Source organism: Pseudopodoces humilis, chromosome 27 (assembly GCF_049639895.1).
Source record: "Pseudopodoces humilis isolate 2021_Gansu_Grassland_sample_001 chromosome 27, ASM4963989v1, whole genome shotgun sequence".
NCBI lineage: Eukaryota > Metazoa > Chordata > Aves > Passeriformes > Paridae > Pseudopodoces > Pseudopodoces humilis.
The window spans coordinates 2,108,803-2,136,703 of record NC_142226.1 but is presented as its reverse complement, the minus strand read 5'-3'; the positions used below and the strand labels follow the sequence as shown (position 1 = coordinate 2,136,703).

Sequence of the window (27,901 nt, the reverse complement as noted above, 5' to 3'; positions counted from 1 at the left end):
CCCAGGACCTAAAGGAGCTCCAAGAGAGCTGAGAGGGACTTTGGACAATAGCCCTGAGTGACAGACAGGACAGGGAGGGATGGCTTTAAGCTGAAGGAAGGTAGATTTAGATCAGATATTATGAAGAAATTCTTTACTGAAGGACAATTGGCACAGGTTGCCCCGAGAAGCTGTGGCGGCCCATCCCTGAAAGTGTCCGGGTTGGACAGGGTTTGAAGCAACCTGGTATAGTGGAAGGTATCCTTGGCCTTGTTTTAGGATGAGCTTTAAGGTCCCTTGCAATCCAAACCATTCCGTGATGAAATAGGCATAAACGTCTCCCTTTAAAAGCGTTCCAAGGGCCTCCATTTCTTCACACAGGGCTGTTGGAGCCGCAGGGCTCCTTACTGCTGCCAGCAGGTCCTGCTGCTGTGCACGTGGCTCAGGTGTGCAGGTTGGGGAGCGGTGGGATCGCTGTGTGTGTGGGTGGGTTTGCGATGGCCGGGAGCGCCGTGCGAGGCTGGGGCTCGCCCGGGAAGCGGCGGCGGCGGCTCCGCGGGCCGGGCGCGGGTGCGAGGAGAGCCGCGAGCTGCAGGGGGCGCTGCGGCGCAGGACCGGCCCCGGGGCCGCCAGGGTGCGCGCGCGGCGGCCCGGATGTGACGTGCGCTGGGGCCGCAGCCCCGGCGGCTCCTTTGTGCGGCGGGGGCGATGCTGGCGGGCGGCAAGAAGGGCGCGGAGGCGGCGGCGGGCGGCGAGGCCGGGCCAGAGGCGCCGGTGCCCCCGCCCGCCGCCGCCGGGGCCCTGGGCTCCTCTTCGGATGGCGGCGGGGCTTCGGAACGCACGCCCCGCAAGAAGGAGCCGCCGCGGGCCTCACCTCCGGGCGGTGTGTCCGAGCCGTCGGCCGTCGGGGCCGCCCCTGCGCCCGGCGCCGAAACTACCGGCATCGCCGAGACCCCCGAGGGCCGCAGGACCAGCCGCCGCAAGCGAGCCAAAGTAGGTGTGGGGCGGTCCGACTGTGGGCCCTGGTGGCGCCTCCTGCGTGACGCGCTCGGGCCGGCAGGCCCCGCTCGGCCGGCCCTCCCTCAGGGCGTCCCGGCCCCGGCCCCGCTCGGCCGGCCCTCCCCCAGGGCGCCTCGGCCCCGTTCGGCCGGCCCTTCCTCCCGAAGGGGGTGGGTATCTCGGGACCGAGTGCTCCGGTGTCGCGAGTGCAAAGGACAAACGCGGGCGCGCAGGAGGCCCCGTTGGTTTAAGATTAAGATCTAGATCCCCTGTTCTAGCTCACCTTCGTTGGCTCTCGGAGGACTCGTGCCCTGTCATATAGGAGAGCTTTCTGCAGCTGTTTAGGGACTTCGTTTGCGGTTCCTGATCGGATACCGAGCATTAAAAACACCCCAAATCCATGGCAGTGCATTGGAGCGCTCGTGAGCTTACATTTTATCAGCAAATCCTTCTGTTACTCTGGTATATGGACGCAGCCTCTCGAGGCTCATTTACATGGGATGATGCTGGTTTTGCAGGGTTGTGAAGGTGATGATCATACTCAGTCCACTGTTCCTCACCTACCCTCCATTGGTATTGGGAGAATTGAGTCAGGGCTGCAGAAGGGTGAGATTTGGCAATGAAACCTAACTGTAAAATAATTTGGGTATCTAGTATGTAAATTTCGTCTGTTTTTCTGAATATACGAGAACACTGTGGGTTTTTTTGTTCTGAAGATATTGAAGATCTCGACTGTGCCTGGGATTGGGGTGTTTGACATGGAAGCTGAAATTACTTCTTGGAACTCTTTTGTCCTGTTGCATTGAATGGGGTTCTTCAGAGCCATTGTGTGATCTGATAACTGGACTGGTCCTTTACACATAGAAGCTGTTGGGTAGATCAGTCCAGTGCATCTTTTAAATCAAAATAAGGGAGGTGTAGACTGGACATAAGGAAGGCATATTTTACAGTGAGGGTGCTGAGGCCCTGGCACGTGTTGCTCAGAGAAGCTGTGGCTGCTTCATCACTGGAAGTGTTCATGGGCACGTTGGACAGGGCTTGGAGCACCCTGGTCTAGTGAAAGGTGTCCCTTCCAGTCCAAACCATTCTGTGATCTTCAGAGGCAGCATTCCTTCTTTATAACGGTCTGTTAACTAGTTTGAATTAGTTCTCTATGTGGGTTGTGTATTGGTGATGTTTCTTTGCACTGACAATACCCATCTGTAAAAGCTGTTTGTCTCTTTTTGCACCATCTGTCCCCTTGAGCACTCAGGCCAGCATGAGGCCACCTTCCCATGAACGTTTGTGGTGTGAGCTTAGTTTGGGAGGGTATCTAGGTTAAAAATAAATCTAGGGAAAAGCTTAGGGTTTTTTATTGAACTTCATTGTTCTTCAAAAGTTGTGGAAGCTCAACGGGAATGGGAGACTTCAAAGGGCCTTTGGACAGAAGCAGATTAAATTTTGTGTGGCTTCAAATACCCGTGGTAATGCATGGATGTGCTGAGTGGTCACTGTTACTTCCTTCAGAGTGGGAGCTCACAGGAGGTCCTGGAGGTGCAACAGTGTGAAAAACTAAATATGCTGGGCATTGTGGAATGTAAATATTTAAAAGATAGCAGATCATGGAATATGTTAGTATCGTAAAGAATCTAGGGTTTCCTGTACACACACTTCCCAAAGCTACTTTTAATTGTGCCCATTATTGCTCTTTTTTGGACTGAACTTGTACTATGAAATAGTTTTTCTTCTGGTGAGAAATCCAGAATTGTTTTTGTCATTTCCTGATGGATGCTGACCTGTTGAATGTTGGAGGATCACTAGTTGCTTTCTTTTTATTTTTCTCATGGCTGCATATTGAGAGATGCTTTTTCCTTTCCAGTCAGTAGGGAAATTTAATAGCAGTGTACAGAACTTTTTTCCTTTGTATTAAAATTTAGTTGACTAAGCAGTATGAGGTGCAGCCCTTCCAGGCTAGTTCTTGGGATTTCCATGTTCCTTCAAGTTGGAGTGAGTCTTTTTGGCTGATAATTTTATTTATTTTTACTGGAGAACAGTAACAGAACAAGACATACATAGCAATACAGACTGGGGGGATGAGGGGAAAGGATGTTTCTTGTGTTGAGCCACTAGTGTGACCATTCTAGAAAGGAAGCAGCTGTGAGCCTCTGTACCAGGACAAGATTCCCAGTAAGCAGGAGACCAGGTGGGGAGGGCACAGGTGGGATTTCTGCAGGAAGTCGTGTGTTCACTTCTGGTCATCTGTGCTTAGAAGATGAAATTCAAGTTCAAACACATGGAGTGGACACAGGGGCTGCTTTTTATCCCTTCACAGAGCTGTGAAGGAAGGGAAAGGAAACCAGAGAGGTTAAATGATAATATAACACATATAAACTGTGTAGAAAGCTCCTACTATAGAAAGACTTTTTTTTTTAGGAGGAGGCAAAAACATTTGGAACTTGTTGAGCTTTGTTGCATTTTATAACATGGTATCTGCAATAAGAGTCTGCATAAAGTAACTCAAGCCTTTTCTTTCAACTGTAAGCAATTTTGTTACTTGGAACATTAATGTTAGTAGCCTGACTTATAGGCATCTTCAGTGTGTTTATGTTCTGTGGTGCTTTTCACAGGTCGAGTATAGAGAGATGGATGAGAGTCTTGCAAACCTGTCAGAAGATGAGTATTACTCTGAAGAAGAGAGAAATGCTAAAGCTGAGAAAGAGAAAAAACTACCCCCACCACCTCCACCAGCTCCTGCAGAAGAAGAGAATGAAAGTGAGCCAGAGGAGCCGTCTGGTGAGTAGAGACCTTCTCTGAAACGGTTTACCTGATTTGTTAACAGAAATTAGCTAGGGCCGGGTGTGGCATCATGAATCCCATGTCTGGTTTCAATCTGATTTTGAATAATTGTTCTACAGTGTTTTTATTTGCTGGCCCCATATGTGGAAGGAGGGGAGAAATGCAAAACAGTCTGATAAAGATAGGAATATACATTAATGTAATTCCAAATGAAGCCAAACCTCTTGTGCTAGATTCTCATGATTCTTACCGAGTTGTCTTTGAAAGCTTATTGACCAGAACAGCCTCTCTGGCTCTCCGCTGCCACACCTGCTCACATTTGAACACTCGCTTATTCCTCAGAGAGGAAAGAGGTTGGGTTTATGGGGGTTTGTTATGCAGAGTGGATTTAAACTACTGTGATTCCTGTGGCTTTAAACTATGACTCTAATCTTAAGTTCTGGTTGGATACTGTTTGCTTAAATTTCAGTGCTTTCCTAATTAGCTTACAGCTTCACTTTACACTGAGAAGTTTTTTGGTCAGTCTTGTTCAGGAGGCAGCTTTTGAAATTTGTGGTAGTAGCAGTACCATTGTGTTTACAGCTGCCAGCATTAGTCAAGTCTGTTGGTGAGGTATCACTCAGCTGCCTGGAGGGTCATGCTTTTGCAAAGTTCAGAGTCAAGAAATTTCATGAGATAATGTGGATATTAGTTGGTGTTAGACAGGAGCTGAAATCTGGTAGTTAAGTGTTTGCGGGTTCATCACTGATGTAAGTCACTGTTAGTCCTCAGTTGTCTTAATTTTCTTTTTGTCTGACAGGTTTGAGAACATAGGACTGATGTTAGCTTGGGAATACCTACCCTGAGTTGCAGAAAAAATATGAAAAGCTCTGGGTGTGTTTTATCCCTTGCAGTTTGCCACTGTAGCCTCTCCTTGCTGCAGCTATTGGCTCCTGCCTCGATTCAGGAATACTATAACTCATATGCTTGACTGAAATATTTGCAGTGGTAAAAATCCTGCCACCCCAGTTGTAGCTGATGTAGCAAAAATGGATTTTAATAGGTGTAGTTACATAAGTATTTTAAGCTTTCTGTTTCATTTAGCTTAGATGACATGTTTAGTCCTTGAGACCTAATATTAATACACATTTTTATTTCTCTCAGATTCCATTTTGTGCCTCTAAGAATGATTATTGAAATCAGTTTGAGGCATAATCAGTGAAGTACAGTGGAACAGGTTTTGTCCCATGAAGGAAGAAACATTGAAGATCAGCAGTGATAAGTCATGCTGTTCTATACACACAGCAGCCTGTTGCACAGTTGTTTTGCAAGGACTGTATTTAGCTGTCTAAATACAATCAATTTTCAAACAGGCTGTATCTAGCTGCCTAGAAATGAGTAGATTTCAGGTCATCATATAATTTCTCTGTTCCTAGAAATTCTGTGAATATGCATGAAGCAATGAAGTAGTAAAAAGACAGATTTCCATAGCTACTCTTGCTGTAATTTTAAAGGTTTCTGACACTATATATGTTTGTGGATCTCTCTATTTTTGTCTTTATTAATATAGGTGTCAAGAACATCAGGTCATCTTATGCTGGCTGTTAAAAGTGCATTGAAACTTCTAATTCAGCCACCCTTTAGAAGGAGGAGGCGGCGTGGAGTCTGCTATATATAAAAGCAGTGTTTATAATTGAGATTTTCACTCTGTGTCACTCTGAAGGAAAAATTGAAGTGTTCAATAAGAAATACTAAATTGGAAAGTAATACTAGAGTAGGATTACATACTGAAAATCTAAAATTTTAGTTAGCATTTCTGTGTTTAAAGCCTGTAAAAATGCAGGTAATGCAGTAGAAACATAAAGTTGTCACATTATAGCTTTTGAGCTGAAAAGCCTGATTGTGCAACTTAAAAATGTCCTGGTGCTAGTGTCTGGTATTTTATTAGCCTGTCCCCACAGACAGCTTATGATGAAGGGGATGATTAAGTGTCACACTACAGGTGACAGCACAGTGTTGGTCATCCTTGAGTAGTTTCCATTCATGTGTTCAGCTGTGGGGAATTCCAGGTGTTTTGGCTGTTACAGTCTGGATTGCAAGATATACTGCATGCTATTGCAGAGCAGTTTTAAAAGGTGTGTGACAGTATTCCATGGTTAAGGTAACTTCCTTAGAGTATCTCCTCTCTATTTGCTTGAGGAATACTGTCTAATAGCAAAAAGCTTCCAAACTCCCTTTCAGTGCTGATTGATGACATTTGTGTTCTTGTTTGCCAGTATCCCTTTTGGAATCAAGGAACTTGCTTATTTTATTGTTTTTTGGGTTTTTTTCCTCTAAGAATCTTTGTTTTATTTTTCCTCACCAAATTGGATTTTTATTTTTAGAACTACGGAGGATTTTCTTACTTGCTCCTGGCCTGTTAGTGTTGTCAGTATCCCTACTTTGTGGTGATCCTATATTTTTAGGTGCTGTTTTCCAAGGAACTGAATATGATCAAGATTAAGATCAAGGAAATGGTCAAACTTAGTGGTGCATTGTCTCTTTATTTTATCTGACTGGTCTGTTTTCCTAAATAAATTCAGTACTCTGTGGTACTTATGTGCAACTACTCTTAACTTTGAGACAGTGGATAATTATATGAAGTAGATTCCTTTGTGGACCTTCTTCCTCATTGCCCTTCAGCTCATGGTCTCTTGTTCTGTTGCCTCGAGACTTTGAGCAGATTCTGCTCATGTTCTTTTGAGCTGCAGTAGTTTGATGTTAACAGGGATCAGTGGTTTGCTTGCTGCTAGTTCCTTTACAGCTAGAACCTTCCAGTGAAGGAGAGGCAATCTTCTCTATCAGACGTTGTTTCCATACTTCTCTGCTCAGACTGAGTAGCATTTAGAATTGTGTCCAAACAATAAGTAACAGTGATGAGAAGAGGAAGATTCTGATTTCTTTTTGTAAGTAAGCTGAGAGCAATTTTTTCCCCTCTGCTCATTGTCAGTGTTAATTCAGGGATTATGAATTCCATAGACTTAAGTCAGAATCTGTTTAATTTCTTAATTTATGGAAGGCACAGGTGAAACTCTTATTGCAAATTAATGGCCTATGCTTGACTGTAAATATTCATATTTCAATTGTGTTAGTCTCTCCCAGAATGGAAGCAAGTCTTGAAAATGTTCCCTGCAAAATAAAGTTCTTGCAATGTAGATCAAGTGAAAAATTATATCTTGCTGTTGCAGATATGTGTATTCACAGAATCATAACTTGGGTCTTGTGAGGCCTATCAAAATACAGTTATTTGTCACAGTCTCTCTGTGAGTTTTATTTCCCTGCTGGCAGACTGATTTTATACAAGTACTAACTATGGCTTCTCTTCTGCACTGAAAAAAAAATGTCTGTCTTGTTTCAGTTCCTATTCTGGTTTATCTGTAGATGTTTAATATTGTGACATTCTAGATTAATCCAGTTTAGCACAGTATGGAAACTTTTGTTTAACTTTCTGTGTCTTGCTTTAGGGGTTAAATCTGTCGTTCAGATGAAATTCTTCTCAGTGTGTCCCCTAGGAGCCTTAAATTACATTCTGGCAAAATTGTTCAGCCAGATTCTCAAAGAGTATTAACAATTGTGAGTTTAGCCTCAGGTTACACCTTGCTCTTACCTGTTTGGAGATTACAGCTGAACAGTTATGCTCTAGGAAGCGGCTGTTCCATTCCAGTGACCATTGCAGTGTGTTTCATTGCGTGTTGGTTTGGACTTGCTGATTGTTGAAGCGTGTGGTTTGAAGAAGCCTTGGTACAGCAGGAGCCAGCTGTACAGCACTGGGCCATGTGGAGTGTGTCGTGGCTTCCTGAGCTCTGCAGGTGAAGGGATTTCAGGCAACCATCTGATGGTGGAAGAATATTGCTCATGAGCTCAGAACTAGTGTCTCCTGTGAAGTGAGCAGTGTGTGAGGTGTGTAATGGCTTTGTTCCTGCAGACGCTGCAGCTGTACTCATCTCTCTTCTCAGCGTGTTCTGTTACTGCTTGTGTTGCAGTCTTGTTTAGGACTTAGTTGCAGGCTAAGGTAATTCTGAGACTTCTTCAGGTCTTTCAGATGAGTGCTTAGTCTTTCCGCACGTTTCCACCCCTGGGAATGTTGAAAGACTGATGTCTTTTAGTGCTGGGTATTGATCACATCACTGATCAGTGGTATGATGGCTTCAAAGACAATCTTAGTGTGCTAGAACACTGAGGGTGTATCAAGGGTACTGAAACCAAAATAAGTGGTCTGAGCCTTTCAAGCATTGTTTTAGCATCAAGCTTAAAGGAAGGGTTTATGGGGGAAAAAAATAGGGTCTCCTGAACATAAGAGGGTTTTCAAAATGCTTTAAACTGTCTCCTTGGGATATGGGGAGACTTGGGAGCATCAAAGGCAAGATTATCAAATTCTTAGGGTTTGAGATCCATAGAATCTTATGGTATCCATCTGCAAAATTAAAAGTATTTAGCCACCAGGAATGCCGTGTATGGTGTACTTCTTTATTTCCCATAAAATCTGATGTAAAGCATTCCAGTAACCTGGATAACACTTTAGAACATATTTTTTTGGTGCCCTGAACCTAGGTTCCAGAAGATGGGATTCTCAGAAAATGGGTTTAGTTAGTTGGTGAAATTTAATACCTAAAACGCCAACTGCCGGGCCTTTATGTCCACTATGGTTTAATTTATGGAGTAAGGTCCCTGAGTTCTCCTCTTTCCTTCCACAGGGCAAGCAGGAGGACTTCAAGACGACAGTTCTGGAGGGTATGGAGACGGCCAAGCATCAGGTGAGGGTGGCGTTTGATGCTTGCCACTGAGTAGCAAGAGCCGCCAGGTTAGGGATTGATGCTTGCAAGTGCGCATGGGTGTGGTTGTCCCAAATTTAGCAAGAGATGCAGGAGTTGTGTACCCACCTGTTTAAAAAGTGTGGGGTATTGAGATTTCAGTTGAGGTCTGTCACAACTGTGGAAAAGGGCGCTAGCTAACCTGTGTTGAAATGCCTCAGGCCGATCTCTCATCCCTCCACTCCTCTCCATGTTCAGAGGAGTCTAAATGTACAGAAATCTTCTTACCTAGCCAGTTTGTACCACCTAGATTGACACAGAGAGCTTTAGAACAGTATACCCTTTTTTCTAATCTGCTGAAGAAAACATAGCATGGAGTACCTTTTTGCTCCTATCTTTTTGTCTTTTGAAAGGGTTTGTGTTTGACCTGTGTGCCAGCACTTAGCCCAGGAGATTGTGTGCTGGGCAGATTCATGGTCTGCTGCTCACTGGACTGGATTGTGAATTTCATTTGCCATTTGGCCTTGGTACTGCTGCTGGCAGTACTCACTGCTTCATTCACAGGATTGGTGTCTTTACTCTTAAGTACTTGGAGTGCTACTTAAAATCTTCCTCCAACTCTGCTGCTTTTGCTCTCACTTCAGGATTAGGGTTTTAAACAAGAGTCAAAGGCTCCAGAACCTATTCTGAACCTCCAAGTTGCTCTTTTTGACGCAAATAGAAATTCAAGATACTCATCTAAGAGTGCATCCTTTGCTGTTGTAAGTAAGGGAGCCAAATACTGTTATGGATGTTACCACTTGCATGGAAGTGCTGGCTGTTATGGCTCATGGGCTTAAGGATGCATTGCCTATTTCATTATTAGGTAGGCATTGGCTGATTGGAAATTCTGCATATTTTGCATTTTGTGTTATATGCTGAGAGTATGCTCTAACAACCAATTTGACAGCAAAATCCTTTCATTCAGTGTGTTCATCTGCAGATGTTTTAGTAAGTCTTCAAATGAGCTGCATCCCTCAGGATTTCTTCTGTGGGGAAGAAACTCAATGCTCAAAATTTCAGCCAATTAGTTGCTAGTGCTGAATGTCAGGAAATGGGCAAGTGTGTGTGCACAAGTGTGTGTGAAGAGGAGCTGATAATCAAGTCTAGGCAGAACCTTCCCAAGGAGAAACATGTAGCTTTGAACTGCTAATCCCTGTAAAGTGTGGCTTTCATGAAATACAAGCAGTAAGGGTGTGAAATAGGATTTAGTCAGCCTGAAATCCAAATCCATTTAGATTTGAGCTTTGTAGTTGCAGAAGTAAATTCAAGGACATTTAGTTCTTATAAGATCTTCCAGTGGTTGGCCAAATAAAAATGCTATCTTTGCTATTAATAGCTATGCTTTTTCTAAATTCTTGTATGGAACACTCTTGTGGGTTGTTTTATTAGCTTTTTTTGTTTCTTCTTTATTTATTTTTTTTTTCCTTTACTTTTTTTTCCTGAGTACCTGTGCTCATCTGGAGCTACTCTGTTATTCTAGTTTTAAAGTTTGGGTATTGCCATGAAAGGTATATGGCCTTAAAAGCCCCACCGACTCAACCCACCTTGGGAGTTCTTTTCAAAGCTGTTAGCACCATGTTCTGTGGCTGCTCAGTTTGAAGAAATAAATCCCAAAGCTTTTCAAGAAGCTGCTGAGTTGCCTTAAATCCACACATCTGAGAGTTTGCTGGTGTTTGATGAGTACGTGACTTTTTAGCAGGTACCTGCAGAAGCACACTTCTTTTAGCCCAAACCCATAAGAGAGAGCCGGGTTTAGCATTTCAGGTCTTTAACTGGGCATTCTCTGAAAATTGTGCTGCTGAGCTTTTTGCTAGCACTTGAGGATCTAGAACCTTAATTAAGATCGTTAGCATTAATAAAGTATCAGAGAATTGGTAACTGGTTTGATTTCCCTGACCAGTTTTACAGAATTCGTCGTTGAGCATGTGCATTCCTGTGCAGATTTTGGCACACTTGGGCCAGGTTAGCTGGAAGGACAGCAGAGGGGCTGGGGAATGGTTGTTACTGGAGAATCTGAAGTTGTAGTAGAGCTGTGGGTTTCTATTCCATAGATGAATATTAGTGCAGGAAATATTGTGGGTGTGTCAACTTCTCCTATGGTTAATTTTACTTTACTTGCAATACTCTCTAGCTTGTGTTACTAGTTTCTTCTTGTAAAATTTGTGCAAATGATTGCAGACAGTTTTCTTTACCTTGAGCCATCACACGGATCTTTAGATCTTTACTTGTGAATGAGTTTTTGGTTGCCGGGTTTATTTTTTGGTTGGTTGGTTGGTTTTTTGTTTGGTTTGGGGTTTTTTCCTTCTTATTGTGTTTTGTTTTTTTTTTTTTTGTTTAGTTAGGTTTTTTGTGTGGTTGTTTTTGGTTGGTTTGTTTTGGGGGTTTTTGTTATGGTTTTACTTTGGGGTTTTTTTTGTTAATTTCACAACCATTTCCTTCCTTAATTTTTTTTTTCAGCACCTTTGGGAAGTAAAAATGCTTGGAAATTAAAGAGGTGTGTGGTGGCACCAGAATTAAAAGCAGGGAGTTCCTCTCTCTGGTTCATTTACATGTACTGCTGTACATGAACTTCAAACTCTTAAACAGTTGTCTTGGTTAGTGTAACACACTGCAAGCTTGCATTTATTTTGCTATTTATTGTAGGCTTTTGAGCAGTTACAAATTCAGCAAGTGATCTTAATCATACTGTATTACTTGTGGGGGGTTTTGCCCCTGGGATGTATTGGCTTCTGTCTTTCTAGATTGAATGCCTTGTCCTCTGTCCTGATCAAAATCACTTCTAGGACATGGGAGATTGATGTTTTTCTTGCTGTATTTCACATCTCAGTACTTTGTTTTGCTCTCTGTGCCTGCAGGATTTGCTTTCTGCACTCGTGCTGTAGCACTTGTTGCAGCTGTGTCTTAGTTTGTCGCTTAGTTTTTCTCTATAGTAGAACATCAGAGACTGAGGAAAGCAGGGTACAGAAATGTAGTTACATCACTGCCAGCATGGGAATTGGTAGAAGTGCTGGTTCCTGTATGAATGTTTTCCATAGAGAAAATCTCTCCTGGATGAGTTCAGCATCAGTCTTTTAGATGTGGAGTGTTTAAAAAGAAAGGTAGGAAATCTGTTGTAGGCAGCACTTGGAGAGGGAGCACAGGAAATGCATAAGTGTGATTGTGTTTCATTGCACTGCCTGCTGTAAATATATCAGATATGCAAAATTAGAGTTTAAGGTGGGTTCCTCTAGCTGGAGGAAGTCAGTGCAAGTTAAGCTTTGAGAAGCAGGTGAGAGGGGATGGTAGACACTGTGCTTGTATATTACAGATATTTTGGCTTTGAACAGGTTCTAAAATGGTTTTCTGGTTCTGTTAGAAACTGGAAACCACACAAATTAAGGACAGCATCTAAAATAGTTATGTTTTATTGTTAATACATACATATATATATGTGTGTGTGTGTGTGTGTGTGTGTGTGTTATATAATGTATTGATATGTGCCCCCGTCCCACTGAATTTTCGGGCTTTGTTTTTTGGGGGGTTTTGTTTGTTTATCTCACCTGTAGTGTAGCTTTTTCATTATCTTTAGATACCTGTAATTCAAAGAACTGTTGACTTGGACACTGTATGTCTTGCAGATGTAAATAAAAGCACTAAAGAAAGCATCTCATGAAATTGGCCACCATATCACCTCATGGCTAAAAGCACTGGCTAGGAAGGGTAGTGTTCCTTTGCAGTGCCTGTAGACTACTTGTCTTTTTATTGTAGGTGTGGAGGGTGCAGCTTTCCAGAGTAGACTTCCACATGACCGTATGACATCTCAAGAAGCTGCCTGCTTCCCTGATATAATCAGTGGGCCACAGCAGACTCAGAAGGTGTTTCTGTACATCAGGAACCGCACCGTAAGTTTGTTGTAAAAGTATTGGTGAAAAAAGGGTAGGAAATTTGTGTACCTTGCTAAGACTTATGGCAGTTACCATGTCTAGCAGTTGATGGAATTTTTGGTTTTGAGACAGTGGGGTTGAATTTCTGGCATCCTGTCATGCTCTCAAGTTGTTAAGATATGTGCTATCCAGTTCTTGATTAAAGCAGTGCTGTGAGCAGCATAAAGAAACTCTGGGGTACTTACAACATCCAAAACAGGGATCGAGGCTTTCCTCCTGTATTTTGAAAAGAATATTTTAGAAAATTGAAGTCATGTTAGGAAAATTTCAGTAGGAAAGCAAGAAATACTTCAAAAATTGCTGTGTTACTATAGTTAAGAGACAAAACACCTTATGCACCACTCAGTTTTTTCACAGACTGAAGATGACCAAGAAACATCATTGGGTATTGACCGTGGTAGCACCCAGTGCTTAATAACTTAAGTTATTTAAAATTTATGTGTGGTGGACATCTTCACGCTAAGAGCATGACTTCTGCTGCTCCTGTAAATTTTTCCTCTAACTCAAGTTGTAACTTCTGAGAAGTCATGAGATGTGTAAAAACAGGCCAGAGCATGCCAAAGAGTTTGGAAAACAATTTGCACAAAATAAATAGTGAGTAATCCTTTAACAAATGTGTTGGAAGCAGAAAAACCTTCCACTGAAACTAAGAAATTACTGGAGAGAGATATTTGCAGGAAAAAGCAGCACTGCTGGTCTGTGGGCCTTATTCACTACAGAGGAACTTGGAGAAGTTCCTGAGCAGGAATCCTGTTTGAGGAAGGCTTGTGAGAGGAACTCTTCCAGTGAGAATAGCAGAGACTGTGGAACTGCTGATATGAACCCAGTGCTCAGCAGAGCTGCAAACTGCAGTGAGCAGCCTCTTAATTAGCCATTCGACTCAAAAAGCCTCCCAGATTATAAAGAAATTATTTCTTGATCGTTCCTATTCATTATGGTTGTAGGATTTCCATTTTAATTTGGCCTCTGTGAGGAACTGTGAAGCTCAGTAATACAACTCTAGAGAAATACCCAAATAAAGGACTAATTATAGAATACATAATGGAGTGGAAGTATGACCTAGTGCTAGGCATGCAACAGTAAAATTATTTATTAACTCCTGCCTCTCTGCTACAAAGTAGGAGTTCTGTGGGGAAAACAGTTCTTTTTTTTTTCTATATGAAAATATATGTGATAAATGTGACATGATACAATCATATCATAGACAATTCTTCCTGCTTGATTTTTGAACTGTAAATGTCTTGTAAATATGCTTTTTTTGTGTCTATGTGGCCAGTGTAGTCCATGGTCGTGTTCTATATTGGTGAAGATGGATTGGATCCTCAAATGTCAGAGATCAATACCTTATAACATGATAAGTGCAGCTGTAGCCTTTATGAAAATATGAAATCTGGTGCTAAAAAGACACTGCTTGCTGCACACATCTTGGTGCTACCTTGGTTCCTCTTATTTGAAATGATGTGAGATTTTCAGACTGTGTTGCACTTTAACGAACACTGGAACGTGAAGTTCAGTGTGGTTTGTGTAGTCCTGCCAAAGTTAAATTCATTAGAGGGCTTCATCTCCTGACAGTATTTGGTAGCACACACATGCCTGGAAAACACCTCTTTTGTATTGCTTTGTATGACATGTTGTATTGTTTGTTTAAATACAGCTGCAGCTCTGGTTGGATAACCCAAAGATTCAGCTGACATTTGAAGCAACTATCCAACAGTTAGAAGCACCTTATAATAGTAAGTCAAGTTTTTCGTTGCCAAAATCATACTGTATATATCAGTGCTGTTTTCTTTCACTTTTGTTTGTGGAAAAGCTGCTTCAGATGCTTCAGTCCTTAGTGGAGCTCCGTGAGTGGTTGTGTATAGACTGGGATATTGCATTTTATACTCATGGTTCACATTTGATGGAGTTCAGTGTCTGGTAAAGAAATACCACTACCAGGATTCATAAAAGATGGATCGTTACAGTAGTGTTACTCCATGTGCAGCTTTTAAGGTTTGCTATGGCTTCTTGGTGGTTCTCAGCTGTAAAATGTTATTAATCATAAGGTTTTTTGAGAGGTTTTTTTTTAAGACTTTAATAGACTGTGATGCAAAAAGGCAGTAGAAGGGTGAGGAGTTACTGCTTGCAAATGGAGACCATTCCACACTTCTCAGAAAAGATCCCAATAAACTGGGAAAAGGTGGAGGGCAGCCATAAAAAAATAATTGAAGAAGAAAATAGTGCTGAAAAGAATGCAAATATACTGTCAAGGATTGCAAAATAGTGAACTACTGTGCTTTTAAAAATAAAAATGAGAATTCAGTGCTGCAGTAAGTATTGGCATAATACCAATAATCACAATTCTGTGTCATTATCCTGGGATTTTGCAGTTTCAGAAAAGGTGTTCTTCACTAGAGTAAAAGAAGTACCTAATGTCCTGTACAGCTTTTCAGGCAGGATTCAAAACTGCAGTACAGTATGGGTGTTTTTCAGAAAAGCAGCCTCAGGCCTCCTCAGAAGGATGAGTGGGTCAGTAGCAGAGCTGTAGGGCAGGATGTGTTTATTGGGACTTGACCAGATTGCTGCTGTGAATATGTCCTCAGTACATATGTGCTGCTGAACATGCAGAATAATTTGGAAACTTTATACATTCTTTTAGGTGACACAGTGCTCGTTCACAGGGTTCACAGCTACCTGGAGCGTCATGGGCTGATTAACTTTGGGATCTACAAAAGAGTGAAGCCCCTTCCAAGTAGGAAACTTGTGCATTGTTTCTAATTGAAGTTTTGTTTTATTGTTCCATGATTTCTTAGGACAGTTTTTTGATTGCTTTTTAGAATTGGAGTGCTAAGAAAAGAAAAAAAAAAGGCTGGAAAGCCATCTAACTGTTGATGTTAATGTGTTATATTTTGGCATAGAGAAGCCATGTATTTATGTAAATCACTTTGAGAGGAAAAAAATCTTGGCAAATCTTCTGTAGATAATTCAGTGACTGTCACTTTTTAATGAGTTATCTTGGTTCTCATTTAAAGTCAGAAACACAATATTGTACTTAGGTCTGTTACATGCTTATCTGATTCTTGAATTTTGCAAGTGAACTTCTCTGCCCTTTTTAAGTTTTATTCTTCTGGGGCAGAAATAAATAAAACTATGATACTTTGTCCCCAGTAATTAATACGAATTGCATTCTTCTTCAGACAGTTGTCTGGAAGCATTTTTTCTCCTGTTTTCTTCCTTGTCCCAGATGTACTGCTAGTGTATTTTCCTTGTACCTGTCTCAGTGTTACATTCAGAATTACTTTTCCATCACTATATCAAATTACAGTTCTCTTTTTGTTAAAGAGTTTGTTTTGTCAGAACTAGTCATGAAAAGAAAGCTGCTTTTTGTTCTTAGTATCTCTTAAATGCAACTCTTACATGACTGTTTGCAATTTAGTACTGCACATATGAAGGACTACTGTAGCTGATTTTTCTCTATCTTTAGCCAAGAAGACAGGAAAGGTGATCATTATTGGTTCTGGAGTCTCTGGGTTGGCAGCAGCTCGCCAGTTGCAGAGTTTTGGAATGGATGTCACAGTTCTGGAAGCCAGAGTATGAATTTTTGTGCTATTTTACTTCTGTGTGGCAACTTAACCAGTAAACCTATTCAGTACTAGGACAGGTCTGTGTCAGTCAGGATGAATTGCTGATACTGAACCAGCCTCACAAAGAACTGAGCAGATCTGTTCTTGATGGGAGCTGTCTGATGCTTTCTCAGAGCTGGGCTGGATACTCAGGTGCTAGTGTTGTGTGCTTACACCAGGAACAACCTTTAAGGTGTGCTTACACCTTAAAATGACCTTCTTTCATGATTAGAAATTGGTTTTTCATCAGCAGAATGCAAGTCCAGAATGCTAGACTAAAGGGAAGACTAAACAGAATTTCAGGAGTGTATTTTTAAGAGTTTGTTAAACTGTGGGAGAGGGTAAGAAAAGCACTGGAAGTTATAGCTGTGTATTGACAGTCTACAAAGTTACAGATATTAAAAAAATATATATAAAGCTAAAAATCTTTAGGCGTCAGGGGGAGGAGGAAATCTAGTGCATAACTAAATTTGTGCGTGGGCAGTTGAAGGGATTTGCTTTGGAATCACAGTGGATCCTGCTGTAAACATAGTGAAATCTGCCCAAATATGATTAGGCATCTTTTTTTTTCTATTTCTTTCCTTTTTTTCTTCTCCTTTTTTAAATGCTAGTTAAACATTTTATTCCTTAACTTAGGCAAATTAATTGTGATTTAATTTTTTTTTGAAAAGTGTACATTCTGTTTATTAACCCTTCAGTTAAGAGAATACTTGCACCATGTTTTGTAGATGTTTCAGTGATTATATTTCAGTATATTTCAGTGAGATGTCTTACTGAATGTAACTGGAGGTTTAATATCTTGTGCTTTTGACAGGACCGAGTAGGAGGAAGAGTTGCCACCTTTCGCAAAGGGAATTATGTTGCTGATCTAGGAGCAATGGTGGTAACAGGACTGGGTGAGTTTTTCAAAATCAGAAAGACCGGGGAGGAAAACTGAGGGGCAAAATGCTGTAAATGTGAAACCTTAATGCTGTTTTCTTTCATGGCCAAACTTTTAACTCTTAAAAAAGTGTGTGTTCTTATTCAGCCTTTTTGGCAGTTAGTAGTTTTCATAAATAACAAAGTTATATATGATGGGTGAGACCTTAAAGAGACAGAATGTCTTATTTCAGTTTACATGGAAAAACAAGGGAGGGGGGGAAATGCAGAGCCATTCTAAAGAGAAAGCCCTTCTTCAGAGTTTAAACCCCAAAAGTACTTTCTTCACTGATTTCAAAAATAGTTGTAAAAATAATGGAAAGCAAGCCAAATTTCTTCCTATTTATTACTGTTTTATGGGATGGCAGTTATTGACATGGTTACTCTGCTAAGAAGATGGGCAAGTGTTTAGTGTGGAATATCCTTCAGCAATGTAGTGAAATGATAAAATACTGTAAAACCTATAATGAACCCCTATTTTTACTGACAGCCTTAATTTGGCGTCTGTCTCATGATTAGTCTTATTAAATTGCATACAGAAACTGGTTCCAGACAAAGTACTGAATGTGCACAGTCATGGAAAAACAGATTTCAGTTTGCCTATTGAGAGACTGTAATATTTTTATGTTTAATTCATAGAACCATGGAATCTTAAGGGTTGCAAGGGACATTAAATATCATCTAGTCCCAATCACCCTTGCCATGGACAGGGACACCTCCCACTAGATCAGGTTACTCAAGGCCTTGTTCAGCTTGGTCTTGAGCACTGCCAGGGTTGGGGCATCCACAACCTCTTGAGCAAGTTGTTCCAGTATCTCGCCATCCACACAGGAAAGTACTTCTTCCTAATAATCCAGCCTAAATTTCCCCTCATTCAGTTTATACCCATTACCCCATGTCATATCAGTACTGTTTCTGATGAGAAGGCCCTCTCTGGCTTCCCTGTAGGACCCCTTCAGATACTGGAAGTAGGTATTTGGTGGGTGGGTTTTTTGCATGACTCATTGCAGGAATCACTGTGAAGTGCAGACCTTTGGCAGTGTTACACCAGGTCACTGGAATGCATACACTGGAGTTAGTGTTTTAGTCTCTGAAATTGCTTTAACTGTGGAGTTTTTGTTTAATTGCAGACAAATTTTACAGAATTCTCTGTTAAACTATATAAAATCTTTTCCAGGAGGAAATCCCATGGCTGTGGTCAGCAAACAAGTAAATATGGAACTGGCAAAGATCAAACAAAAATGTCCACTTTATGAAGCAAATGGACAAGCTGTAAGTCTGATCCTGTTTCCATGAACCTTCTAAAAAAGAAGTAATATCTCAAGTGTGTTTGTTACCAGGCTACTGGCTTAGCCTAAGATGGCTTCCAGAGAGAGGGAAGAAGGAAGGTGTGTGTCCCTTTTTAGGCAATTTAGTAATTTTGTAGCATACCTGCACATACACTTCTCTTTCCAAATGAGTTTTTACCTTTGCATTTCAGAGGTTTTGTGGAAGCCAAGTTTCTCTCTCCTTTGTTTAAGCCATGCGCGGTTTAACAGATGTGAGGTTTGCTCTTTGCATCACTTGAGCTCTCATCATGTAACAGGTATTTTCACACTGGCAGCACTCACTGTTTAACTGAGTATCATCAGTACAGTTAAATACCACCATTCCATACATGTCCTGCAGTGTTTCCATCATCCTAGAAAAGCTGCATTGGTAGTTCTTACTCACAGTGACCATTCCAGAGGATAAATTACTGTCTGTCCACTTCACTGGGCTATGCCAAGCCTTCTAAAGCCTTGTGATTGTGTAGAGCCATCCTACTGTCAGTCTTCTGGCAAGCTTCTGTAGCTTTGATGAACACACCTTATTTTCCAGTAAGGAAATCTTATGAGCCCATAAGGCAGTTTAGTTCTCTCTTGCAAGAGAGATCTGTTGTCATCGTGGTTTCACAGCTCTTGTGCCCATCCTGGCAAAGTGTGACATTGTGTTGTACAGACCTTGGTGTCTGACCATTTGAGAGAGCTAAGAATATGATTTTTTTTTTTTTCCCAAGGGCTATTCTCAGCAGCTGTATTATTTATGAATGGGTTAAGAACAGTGCTTGTTCTTTTGCTTCCTAGGTTCCCAAAGAGAAAGATGAAATGGTGGAGCAAGAATTTAATCGTCTGCTGGAAGCCACATCCTATCTCAGTCATCAGCTGGATTTTAATGTTCTCAATAATAAGCCTGTCTCCCTAGGCCAGGCTCTGGAGGTTGTCATACAGTAAGTACTTCTCTCCTTTTGGTAGACTTTCTTATTTTGTAGATAAATTTCCAAAAGATACCTGAAACAATTAGGGTGCTCCTAGAGGTAAGATTTACCCTCTTAATATAGCTGCTTGATCTCATAGATGGTTAAAGGAGCAAACCTCTCTTGCTGAAAGTTTCCTGAAAATCATTGCTACAAGTGACTCAGTGTGATTGGTGTCCACCCATACAGAGCACTGACGCTACTTGAAAGCTAGTGGCAATTGTAATGGCCTTTCATAGCAGAAGGTAACTTCACACTATTTTAGCTAGTCATGTATCCCTTATTTACAGAAACTTGCATTAATTTTCCAGTTGCCGTACAAGTGTTTACTAAAATATCCCATGACATGTGTTTTTATTGCATTCCACTAATTAGATTGTGATAATAAATTTTCTCATTAACACAAGGATTTTATGTTGAGCTCGCTCTTTTCAACTTTTCCAGATTGCAGGAGAAGCATGTGAAGGATGAGCAGATTGAGCACTGGAAAAAAATTGTGAAAACACAGGAGGAATTGAAAGATCTTCTTAACAAGGTCAGATGATGACATCTAGACCAAGGTGATAAGCATTGTGTTCCTCAGAAAGTGGCAAAACATACAAAACTGGCCAAAGAAAAATATCAGAAAGTTGCTGTTAATGCTGTTCTTAAAATATCTTTTGGCTTAAGACCTACTTAGAAGCTCTGTTAGGACAAAGGTGTCTCCTGCTTGAGGAGGAGAAAAAATGATTAGGCAGAAAACCATAAAATGGAATATGGGAAAAGAAAGGAAGAAGACAGGCATGATAAACAGTGATGTTTCATAGCCTCCTTTAGAGACACTGGTACTGGCTGAGGCTTTTGGGGGCTGTTTAGAAATGTTGACTGTCTTCATTACATGTCTGATTTGTAGTACAGACACAGTGGTTTAGGACTACTTCCATTATTTTTATGTGTGGTAAATGGATGTTTTTTCTATGGAAATTTCTCAAATTAAAAACACTTGTGGACTGCTCTCAAATTACTTGCAACATAGTAAGAAATCAATGATGTTTGAGGTGAATATCCAGTTTACACAGTAACTTGTTGAAATCTGCCTTTCATAGTTTTTTTTTTAACCTTTCTTCCTTTTCCTGCTCTGTCTTTAAAGATGGTGAATTTAAAAGAGAAGATTAAAGAACTTCATCAGCAGTATAAGGAAGCATCAGAAGTGAAGCCACCTCGGGATATTACAGCAGAGTTCCTTGTGAAAAGCAAGCACAGAGATCTGACTGCACTTTGCAAGGTAAAGTATCACATACATACAGTATGTCAGTCTTTGCTCAGGACTTCAGCAGCCAAAAATTAGCCAATTAACCAAATTTTTAAAAAAAAAAAAAAAAAATTTTATTTAGCTTCCACTAAATCCATTAAGTGATTTTTTTTCTAGTGATTTCTCGAGGCTAGATGCAGTCTGATCCTACATGATGTCTTCAAGTTCTTTTAGATGTAAACTGGTTTTAATGTTAGCTTTTAATCTTAATAGGAGTATGATGAATTGGCAGAAACACAAGGGAAGCTGGAAGAGAAATTACAAGAACTTGAAGCCAATCCACCAAGGTAAAAATACAAACTAAAAGGATAAATACTTAGGAAAGCAGTTTTTACTACCTTTTCCCTGAGTTTCAAAAATGCTATGGTATGATTTTATTATGGGAACTCAAGGGTACAAAGGTACAGACACAGAATTTGAGTTCTCTCAGCTTTAGAACTCACCTTCCTCATTTTTAGAGGTGACCCAAACAGAAAAGGTGGTTCTGAGCTTGGGTGATTCTGTAGAAATCCTGGCAGTAACCTGATCTCAGAAGGCATTTGAGGTTTTAAATACCTTTTTGAAGTTTTAAATATCAGTAATGATAGTATACAATCCTACTTATATTGGTAGAATATGAATATTCTTTGCAGTTTTACTAGGCTTTTTGTTGTTGTCCTTATGCATGCTACTTAAACCATTATTCATGTAACCTTTTTATTTCTGAAGATTTTAGCTTCCCTTTGAGTATTTTACATGAACTCTGCTTTAAAAACCTGAATTTGCTGTGTTTTGTTACTCAGCTTATATGAGAGAGGTCTGGATGTTTGAAACAGAATCTGTGTTGTTTTTTAATGTTGTTATTTCTGGACTAAGGAGAGACTCAAAAATTACTTGTGAAGAAATTGTCAGAAGCAATGCATTTACAATATCCTGTTCTAAGAAACTAAATGTCTTTGTGTTAAATTTGTGTTTTCTAGTGATGTTTATTTGTCATCCAGAGACAGGCAAATACTTGACTGGCATTTTGCAAATCTAGAATTTGCTAATGCTACACCTCTTTCTACACTTTCACTGAAGCACTGGGACCAGGTAGGTAGTCAGTACTCAACAATTCACTAAAAACTTGAACTGTGTTTATTTCCTTCTCAAGTTTGCCATTGTTAAGAGTTTCTAACTGTTTAGTGTGTCTGCTTTTGTGCAGGTACTGAATTCTTATGCGATTATTATTTGATGATGAAATTCCAGACAGCTTTTTGTTAGTGCCAAAACAATCTCTAACAGTACTGTCAGCTGAAAGTTTCCATACTTAATACTTGATGAATAATCAGAAAGAATTCCACATTTATTTGATTCTGTTAAAAAAAGTTTTTGAAATATTTTTTGCCATTGTGTAGAGTTGTTGATTATTTTCTGTTGACTTAGGGGACTTCATTATGAAAGCATGCTTTTTTGTGCCTCTTCATTTTAGGATGATGACTTTGAATTCACAGGCAGTCACTTGACTGTGAGGAATGGATATTCCTGTGTGCCAGTGGCCTTAGCAGAAGGGTTGGATATTAAATTAAACACGGCAGTTCGACAGGTTCGCTACACAGCATCAGGTACACGGAACCCCCAGGAAACTTCTTTGAGGGAGTATGAGCACAGAAAGTAGATTTCAGTGCTTCTGGAAGTAGATGTGAGGACTGATATTGTAAAACCCCTCCCTTTACGTGTTTGGAGTTAGATAAACAGCCACATTCTTACTGGGATTGTGTAAGTAGTTGCTAGAGATTTACTAATCTTGAATGATTTTTCGATTATTTCTGTGGCTCATTTGAGAGAGTCTTTTTCAGTTGTATTTACTGATTGTTCACATTTATTCTCTTATTTATTTACTTCATTCATTTGGAGTAAGGGGTCTGGGACTGCTTAAAGGCTTGGTGCCACAGGACGTGGTATTTGAAGGATAAATGAATGTAATGGAAGGAATGTATCTTTTTGTTGTTCTTGAAAACATTGGGCTTGGGAAAGTGTCAGCTGGGAGAGCAACGTAATGAGAGGCTAACTTTCTACTTACTGTTTATTTATAGATATATTTAAATAATATTTATTGACCTGGATGGACCTTTATGCTTATTCCAGTAAGGCCATTTTCAGGTGCTACCTTAATTGTGTTTTCTGGAATAGAGCTAAATGGCCAGTAACAACTTGCCTACAATTTAAGTACTGTTAGCTGTCTCTATAAACAAATTACTTGCTGATGTGGTTATAGTAATTTCTTTAATTTTCAATCCAATGCTCTTGCCTCATGGCCTATTAAACTGTTTTTCTTTCCCCTTTCCAGGCTGTGAAGTGATAGCTGTAAATACCCGATCTACCAGCCAGACCTTCATTTATAAGTGTGATGCTGTGCTGTGCACTCTGCCCCTAGGAGTGCTGAAACAGCAGCCTCCAGCAGTTCAGTTTGTGCCACCTCTTCCTGAATGGAAAACTTCTGCAGTGCAGAGGATGGGATTTGGCAACCTGAACAAGGTACCACTGTCACTGGGGTAACTGCTGCAGGCCCAGAGGTTGTCCTAGAGAGAATCTGAAATGTGGGTGGAACGTGTCTGGTGGGGCAGAGGAAGAATGCCTTTTCCACAGCTGTTTTGCTAGGGTTTGATGATGAACGTTGTCTGAGGAACTGTAAGGGTCTCTTGTTGATTTCCCACACAGGCTTAAAAGAATTATATTGCAGAAGTAAATATGTTAGAACTTGTTAACCAGAAAATTGGTAAACTCTGAGAGCACACTAACCTGTGAAAGGCAGTTGTAGGCATATGCCTCTATGGATTATGTATATGCACTATATATTCACCAGATTTCCCTTTCATGATCTGTGCAGTGATAAACATCAGTGAGTGTAATTGTCTTTATTTTAATTTTTCCCTTGTGCTCTCCCTAACTTTTGATTCTTTCTTTCTAGGTTGTGTTGTGTTTTGATCGTGTCTTCTGGGATCCAAGTGTCAATTTGTTTGGCCATGTTGGGAGCACTACTGCAAGCAGAGGAGAACTTTTCCTCTTTTGGAACCTGTACAAAGGTAGCTGTGGTGCATGTCTGCTTTAGCCAGTGTCTTATTTGTATCGTTTCAGATCTAGAAAAAAACAGTTAATAAAATGCTGTTAGTGTTCACATATGGGTATCATAAGAAGATAGTATTTTTAGGAAGACAAATGGAAGCAGAGAACAGCACTGATTGCAGACAGTTCTGTAGTAGGTTAGGGCAGCACATAGATAAGTGTGAGTTTACTAATGCTGGGTTCCAGGCTGTGCCTGTTAAATTCCATTACTACTACAGCAGCCCTTTGCCATTAGTAGTTTTGGTTTATCTGTCGCTGGTGCTGCCACAATAGATTGTCTGGAGATCCCTGCAGCAAGGGTACTGGTTTTGTTACTGCCATTCACCAGACTAAAAGTAAAGGTGTATATATAAGGAGCATTATTAAATGAGTTACTTGTTTTGCAGATAACCAGTGGGTTTTCTTCCATTCTGTCATAAGCAGGCCAGGTTTCTCTGTTAACTGGAAAAAACTGCTGTACAAGGGAAGTGCCTTTCTAGGCTATTGAATTATTAAAATGTTTGGTAAGATTTTACTGGAGGATACAAGTAATGAGCCTTGGATAGCAAGGCTGTTCATGTGGCTTTTGTGGCTTTATGATGGCTCTATTATATAGTTAACAAGTAGGGACATGGTTATGGTTTAGATGGAAAGATCATGCCATGTACAAATTAGTGTTACATGCTGAATCCTAAGCCTTCCTTCTCATGAAGATAGGCAGAGCAGGTGGAAATGAAACAGAAATGCAGTAAAACCTCATGTTGAAGCCCAAGTCAGATGGCTGAAATCAAAAACAACAATTACAATTTCTCATAGACAGTTGGGTAGCAGTTAATGTGGCTAGACTGTGAAACACTGAAACATCATTCCTGATGTTTTTATTTACTTTTTAATACATCAGTTCTCTTGATAATTCTGAATAGTACCATGGCACATATAAATTCATTTTCTTTTTGCTATATTGACATGGTGGTGGAAAATTCAGGACTACTTTTGTTGGATTTGTTTAATCTAAATCTCTAACCTCATGGCTTAACTGCAAATCCATGTTTATCCAAGTTCAACTTGTCTGATCAAAATGTTCGAGTTCAATAATTCAATTTTTTTTTTTTCTCTCCTACATCCCCACAGCACCGATTTTGTTGGCCTTGGTAGCAGGAGAAGCAGCAGGAATCATGGAGAATATCAGTGATGATGTCATTGTTGGTCGGTGCCTTGCCATTCTCAAAGGCATCTTTGGCAGCAGCGCTGTGCCCCAGGTCAGTACAGCTCGGGCTGAAGGAGAGGGAATTATCAATATTATCAACCTTATCAACCATGTGTTGTCATCATGTTGATAATGGGAGAATAAACAGAGGAAACAGTACACACACAGCAGGTGTGTGCAGCTGGAAATGAGTTCCAGCTGAGGACCTACAAGCAGTAGAGTCTGGTAATATATTGGAAAGATTTAAGGAATTGCCATCAAAGATTAATTTGTGTTATCACAGAATATAAATGTGGAGTTCCACCACTGACGTCAGCCCAAGGACTTTGTCCCTCATATTGTTGCAATTTGCATTGTTTGTATTTGTCACAAACTGTAGAATTTGCACTTTCTCAACACCTGAAGCTCCTGTCTTGTCTCAGCCTAAAGAGACGGTGGTGTCCCGCTGGCGTGCTGACCCGTGGGCCCGGGGGTCCTACTCCTACGTAGCTGCTGGATCCTCTGGAAATGACTATGATTTGATGGCTCAGCCAATTACTCCAGGGCCAGCCATTCCAGGTGCTCCACAGGTGAGAAATGTCCTAGTTATTTTTAGAAAAACATCAAAACAGAATTATTTTTCTGTGTAATTTGCGTACATACCTAAACACAAGTTTAGATAACTTGTATTTTATGATGGATGATTAAGACCTGTAAAATAATTAATGTTTTCATTCATGAATTCTGTCATCATAGGTTTGGTGCCATTTGTTTGCTAAAAAAAAAAGAGCATTTTTATTCAGAAAGCTCATCTTTTATTCAGCAAATTAATATTTTATTCATATTTGGTTATGTCTGAACAGAGTATTTAATATTATACCTGTATTTCATACTCCATATTTTTGTTGCCCATCACCACATTTCAGTGAGTTGTAGTGATTTGAAAGAGGGTGAAGGCCAGAGTGAGAAAAACAGGAATAAAATGTCTCTTCCAAATGTGGGGGCCAACACAGGGAAGACAGGAGTCATCTCCAGATCATGTTGAGGGAATTAGTTTTGAAAGCACTGCTAGGAAAAGCTGTGTGGCTTTGGCTTTATTTGAGTTCTTGTTCTAATGATACAAGTGATTAATACACACAGCTATGAAAAAGTATTCCCTGCAGAATGTAATACACAACAGTTATTTTTCTCCCACTTGTTATGGTTCTGTGGGTAGTTTAAGGTCTCAGTTTAAAGAGAAACTGCTGATTTAAGTAAGATGTTGAAGTTTTTGTTTGCTTACTGTGCTATGAGTTCATGTTCCAGGATTAGAAAGTATTCTTCCTAAGTATGTTTGATAGTAGAGTTACAGTGAGAGCTGGGACATGACCCTCCTCTGCCTCTCTGGCTCTGCAAACATTGCTTATCAAATAGAGCTTTATTTTCTTGGTAATTTGTACACAGCTTAAAATGGGTTCAGTTTGGCCTTTTATGCACCACCTTGATGTTCATGGAGATTGTGCTCAGAGGACTTTTAACATTCTTAAAGTATCGTTTGCTGCAAAATCTGAAAACACCCGAGCAGAACCCCCGCTGTTGTTTCCCCACAGCCCATCCCTCGCCTGTTCTTCGCGGGTGAACACACCATCCGCAACTACCCCGCCACGGTGCACGGCGCGCTGCTCAGCGGGCTGCGGGAGGCCGGCCGCATCGCCGACCAGTTCCTGGGGGCCATGTACACCCTGCCCCGGCAGCCCACGCCTGGTGTGCCCCCCCAGCAGGCTGCCAGCCTGTGAGGGAACAGGGAGGCGGCAGAAGAGGAGCGTGAAGGCCACGGTGCTGCCGCTGTGGAGCCTGGGATGGAGATCCTCGAGTAGTTTGTAGCAGCGTCTGCTGAGAGCAGCCCGGGTTACTGTGCAAGCCTTGTCTGAGAACGGCCTTACAGAAGCTCGCTGGACCTTTGGCTTGGCAGCCTTTTACAAAATCTTTGAGCTATTTGATGGGTCAGTGTAAACAGAACCCTTTACTGCAAAGCTGGTCAGGGACTTTGACTCTGCAGATACTTCTTGGAAGTCAAAATAGCTGGAGGGTTTTTTAGGGTGTTTGGGGTTTTTTTCTACCTATGTGTGTATTTACAGTTTGGTAATTGCACAAGGGCCTCTAGAAGCTGGTTGCTATGAATACTAGCTTAGTGTAGAATGTATGTAAATTTCTTTCTGGGTTTTTTTTAATGACTTTGTTTTGAAGAGTACTATTTTTGACCAATTCTATTCCTGTCTGGCATTCAAGAATTTGGGGCAACTGTTTGCCTACCAGTAACAGCAAATCGCACCTCTCCAAAATGGTTCATTGGCTGCTACACCATCTGCATCCTGCTGTAGAGTAACCTGGTACCACTGAATATGCTAAGCATACTGTTTTATTAAATACTTCCAACAAAAGAAAAGGTACTGAACTGTGTTCCAATGTCCTGAGGTGAACTCAGTGTGAAGTGCCTGGTGCTATACTGCTGACCACCTGTTGCAGTACATGAAACCACTGAATGCTTCCTGGTGTGTTAAACATCCCAAAGGAGACAGAAACGATCATCCCAGGGCACAGAACTGGAATGCCAATGCTTGTCCTTTAACCTTAACAGGGACCAGAACAGGCAATGCTGGTTGGGATGGGATGAATGATAGGACATCCCCAGCCTGGAAATCCCTGCTTTGGAGCTGCTGTCTGATGTAGGACCATGGATAAAATGCCTTTGTTTGGCACAGGGCTGACTGCTGCTACAGTATCACTGTCTGACTTTGACCCCCTGCCTTTACCTGCAGCAGAACTGGTGACACTCTTTGTCAAGCTGCTGTCTATGACACCAGGCTCATGAACATGCAGTGCTCCTAGAACCCCTCATGTAGCATAGGCCTGCCCTGACAGACACCTGTATTCTTCGTTATATCCACCTATTTTGGGATTAGCCTGTAATTTGTCTCTGCCCTCTCTATGGCCTGTCTTTGAGAAAGGGTCCATGTCCCACAGGTGGTGGAAATATATTCCAAGAAACCAGCAAAGGGGGTGGCAGGAAGCTTCAGCACGAGTAGGATGGTGGCTAGAA

General features: G+C 41.0%; 1 protein-coding gene across 1 annotated transcript; it reads left to right on the top strand.

Moving 5' to 3' along the window:
- The first annotated feature begins 687 nt into the window (after positions 1-687).
- Positions 688-27,901, top strand: KDM1A (lysine demethylase 1A). The gene is made up of 20 exons (XM_005529882.3): positions 688-972; positions 3,585-3,750; positions 8,466-8,525; positions 12,312-12,445; positions 14,142-14,220; positions 15,126-15,218; positions 15,951-16,057; positions 16,904-16,985; positions 18,185-18,279; positions 19,113-19,255; positions 19,727-19,817; positions 20,412-20,546; positions 20,787-20,860; positions 21,533-21,644; positions 22,024-22,156; positions 22,882-23,069; positions 23,503-23,617; positions 24,768-24,895; positions 25,266-25,412; positions 26,412-27,901. Exons 1-20 carry the CDS (start codon positions 688-690, stop codon positions 26,595-26,597), a joined length of 2,553 nt encoding a protein of 850 aa, XP_005529939.2. The 3' UTR covers positions 26,598-27,901.